Source organism: Dipodomys ordii, unplaced genomic scaffold (genome assembly GCF_000151885.1).
Source record: "Dipodomys ordii isolate 6190 unplaced genomic scaffold, Dord_2.0 Scaffold5787, whole genome shotgun sequence".
Taxonomy (NCBI): Eukaryota; Metazoa; Chordata; class Mammalia; order Rodentia; family Heteromyidae; genus Dipodomys; species Dipodomys ordii.
Window position 1 is genome coordinate 1 of NW_012273001.1, and position 3,553 is coordinate 3,553.

The following is a 3,553-nucleotide window of genomic DNA, read 5'->3' on the forward strand; positions in this document are numbered from 1 at the left end:
GGCCTGGGCACTGTCCCTCAGCTCTTCAGCTCAAGGCTACCACTCTACCACTTGAGCCACAGCGCCACTTCTGGCTTTTTCTGCTTATGTGGTGCTGAGGAATCACACCCAGGGCCTCATGCATGCAAGGCAAGCACTCTACCACTGAGCCACCTTCCCAGCCCCGGGGTCTAGTTTGGAGCCACTGTTTTCCTAGGTCTGGAGTGGTCTGCCGAGTCAAGTACTGCAATAGCCTTCCTGACATCCCTTTTGACCCCAAGTTCATCACCTACCCCTTCGACCAGAACAGGTGAGAGTAAGGTCAAGGATGGGGAAACTCCTAAAGAAGTGCTTTAAAGGTAAGGACTGCTTGTCTCTTTGAGGGCTTTCTCCTTGGGCTAATGATGAATGGAGCAAGCAGCCTCCAAGTCCCTTCCCACTGTGAACCAGCCTTAAGGCTCCCAACACTGGGAATACTTAATGCCACAGAAGCTTAACTTCTGGGAAGCAGGGGCATGAAAGGTAGTACTGAAATTTGGAAACCCCAAGGACCATGTTTGCCCACTCAGGTTTGTCCAGTACAAGGCAACTTCCTTGGAGAAACAGCACAAACATGACCTCCTGACTGAGCCAGACCTGGGGGTCACCATCGACCTCATCAACCCCGACACCTACCGCATCGACCCCAATGGTGTGTGGGGTCAGGGAAGGGGGTTCTGCTTTAGGCCAGCAGTGGCTAGGTCTGGGCCTCCCTCATGGTCCTCCTGTCCCTTGCGATCTAGTGCTCCTGGATCCAGCAGATGAGAAGCTTCTGGAGGAAGAGATCCAGGCTCCTACCAGCTCAAAGAGGTGAAGGGAGAAACAGTGGGCACTGGGTGTGGCTTGGATGGGCTCTACAGTTAAGGGGGCATCCTGCACCGGGGTCCTGAGGTGCCTGCATTCCCATCAGATCCCAGCAGCATGCCAAGGTGGTGCCATGGATGCGTAAGACAGAATACATCTCCACTGAGTTCAATCGCTATGGCATCTCCAATGAGAAGCCTGAGGTCAAGTAAGTTGCAGACAGGGAGGGGAGGGAGGGAGGAGGGGTGAGTTTAAGGGGTGTCCAGAGACTTCCTAGTGCCTTCTCTTCACTCTTAGGATTGGGGTTTCCGTGAAGCAACAGTTCACAGAGGAAGAAATATATAAAGACAGGGATAGCCAGATCACAGCCATTGAGAAGACTTTTGAGGATGCCCAGAAATCGGTAACTTGAGGAACCAGGATGGGGAGGCAGAGGGAGGCATGGAGGGAGCTTTTCCTCACTGCTTTTGCTCCCAGCAGATCTCCCAGCATTACAGCAAGCCCCGAGTGACACCAGTGGAGGTCATGCCTGTCTTCCCCGACTTTAAGGTCAGTCAGGCCCAGGGCAGGAGGCAGAGTGATGGCCTCCCCTGCCTGCCAGTTCCAGCCTAACCCCAGTGCCTTCACTCCACCAGATGTGGATCAACCCCTGCGCTCAGGTCATCTTTGATTCTGATCCGGCCCCCAAGGACACGAGTGGTGCTGCCGCATTGGAGATGATGTCTCAGGCCATGATCAGGTCACTGATCCTGTCACCTCCCCAGGCCTGCACCTTCTTCCCCCTCTACCCACACCCCCTTGACCACTGTGCTCCTTCTCCACCAGAGGCATGATGGACGAGGAAGGGAACCAGTTTGTGGCCTATTTTCTGCCTGTGGAAGAGACACTGAAGAAGCGAAAGCGGGACCAGGAGGAGGAGATGGACTATGCTCCAGATGATGTGTGCGTGGGGTGGGAATGAGTGGTAAGGACTGAGAAGTATCCTGTTTTCCTCCTTGGGGACCCCTGAGCCAACTGCGCCTCATCCACAGGTATGACTACAAGATAGCACGCGAGTATAATTGGAACGTGAAGAACAAGGCCAGCAAGGGCTACGAGGAGAACTACTTCTTCATCTTCCGGGAAGGCGATGGGGTATATTACAACGAACTGGAGACCAGGTACTCTCCTCTGCTCTCCGCTCAGCCTGCCCCAGGCTTCTCAGGACCCAGGGCTGGTGCGTAGTCTGGCCAGGGCAGGGAAGAACCACCCTGGGTGTCACCTCTTCCTCAGCAGTTGCCATGTCTGTTATGTGTGTGTTAATCCTGGGGCTTGAATTCAGGGTCTGGGTGCTATCCCTTAGCTTTATTTGCTCAAGGTTGGTACTCTTCCACTTAAGCCACAGCTCCACTTCTGGGATTTTGGTGCTTCACTGGAGAAAAGTCTCACACTTTTCTGCCCATGCTGGCTTTGAACTGTGATCCTCATATCTCAGCCTCTTAAGTAGCTAGGATGACAAGTATGAGCTACTGGTGTCTAGCTGCAGTGTCTGTGAGAGCAGCTGGTGTGCATTTCATGAGCATGGGCTGGGCCTGGCTAAATGGGAGGCCAGGATGAAAATCTTCAGGTAACGTAGAAACCTTTAATACTTTTGTGTGGGCGCATACCTGCTTTCCCTCGTACTAATGCAGGCAACATATAAAATTAGATGTGTTTTAAGGCAAAACACTGGATACCCAACTTTAAAAATGTGACCCACACTCCTCTGAGGGCTGAAAGTTATCTGCTGTATTGGGGCCCTTGGTGTAAAAGCTGGCAAGTGTGACTTGAACTTGTTTAGAGATCAAAAGCTAGGCACTGGTGAGTTACACCTGTCATCCTAGCTACTCAGGAGGCTGAGATCTGAGAATCAAAGCCAGCCTGGGCAGGAAAGTCCATGAGACACCTATCTCCAGTGAACCACCAGAAAACTGGAAGTTGAAGTGCTAGAATGCTAGCCTTGAACACAAAAGCTCAGGGACAGTTCAAACCCCCAGACCAAATAAACATTGCAGATTCTATTCCAACAAAGTGGGTTCTGGGGGCCCACACCCATATGGTGGTACCAACCTCCCATCTTCAGTCCATGGCCATTTGTTCTATTGAGGGTAAAAAGGTCCACTGGGGCCATAAATTCCTATTACTCAAAAGCCAGACATCCAGGGGCTGGGAAGGTGGCTCAGTGGTAGAGCGCTTGCCTTGCATGCATGAAGCCCTGAGTTCAATTCCTCACCACATAAGCAAAAAGCCGGAAGTGGCGCTGTGGCTCAAGTGGTAGAGTGCTAGCTTTCAGCTGAAGAGCTGAGGGACAGCGCCCAGGCCCAGAGTTCAGGCCCCATGACCGGAAAAAAAAAAAAAAAAGCCAGACATGCACATGTAACAGCTCCTGGTCTTTATGTGGTGGCTTCACAAGTCAACATATATGAATGAATGTGGATCGCTTATGTGTGTACACCATATATGCAGTCCTCTGTGCCTCATCCAGAGTGAGCACTGTTGAGCCCCACATCAGAACCCACCTCTCTGGCAGTGTCTAAGTGCACCCCTCACCCTCTTCCTGCAATTTGCCTACTGCAGAGTCCGACTCAGTAAACGCCGCGCCAAGGCTGGTGTCCAGTCGGGTACAAATGCTCTGCTTGTGGTCAAACACCGGGATATGAATGAGAAGGAATTAGAAGCCCAGGTAAGAGCATCACTGCCTCTTCCACCCCCT

The 3,553-nt window shown here is 52.2% G+C and overlaps 1 protein-coding gene across 1 annotated transcript; it reads left to right on the forward strand.

Moving 5' to 3' along the window:
- Window positions 1-174: 174 nt before the first annotated feature.
- Paf1 (Paf1, RNA polymerase II associated factor, homolog (S. cerevisiae)) lies at window positions 175-3,523 on the forward strand (the record flags this gene model as incomplete). Its single annotated transcript, XM_013037159.1, has 10 exons — window positions 175-289; window positions 549-670; window positions 762-828; window positions 929-1,030; window positions 1,120-1,225; window positions 1,303-1,371; window positions 1,458-1,561; window positions 1,648-1,764; window positions 1,854-1,982; window positions 3,418-3,523. Coding segments are annotated over 10 exons (1,037 nt in total), but the record flags the coding sequence as incomplete, so codon positions are not given.
- Between the last annotated feature and the right edge of the window lie 30 nt (window positions 3,524-3,553).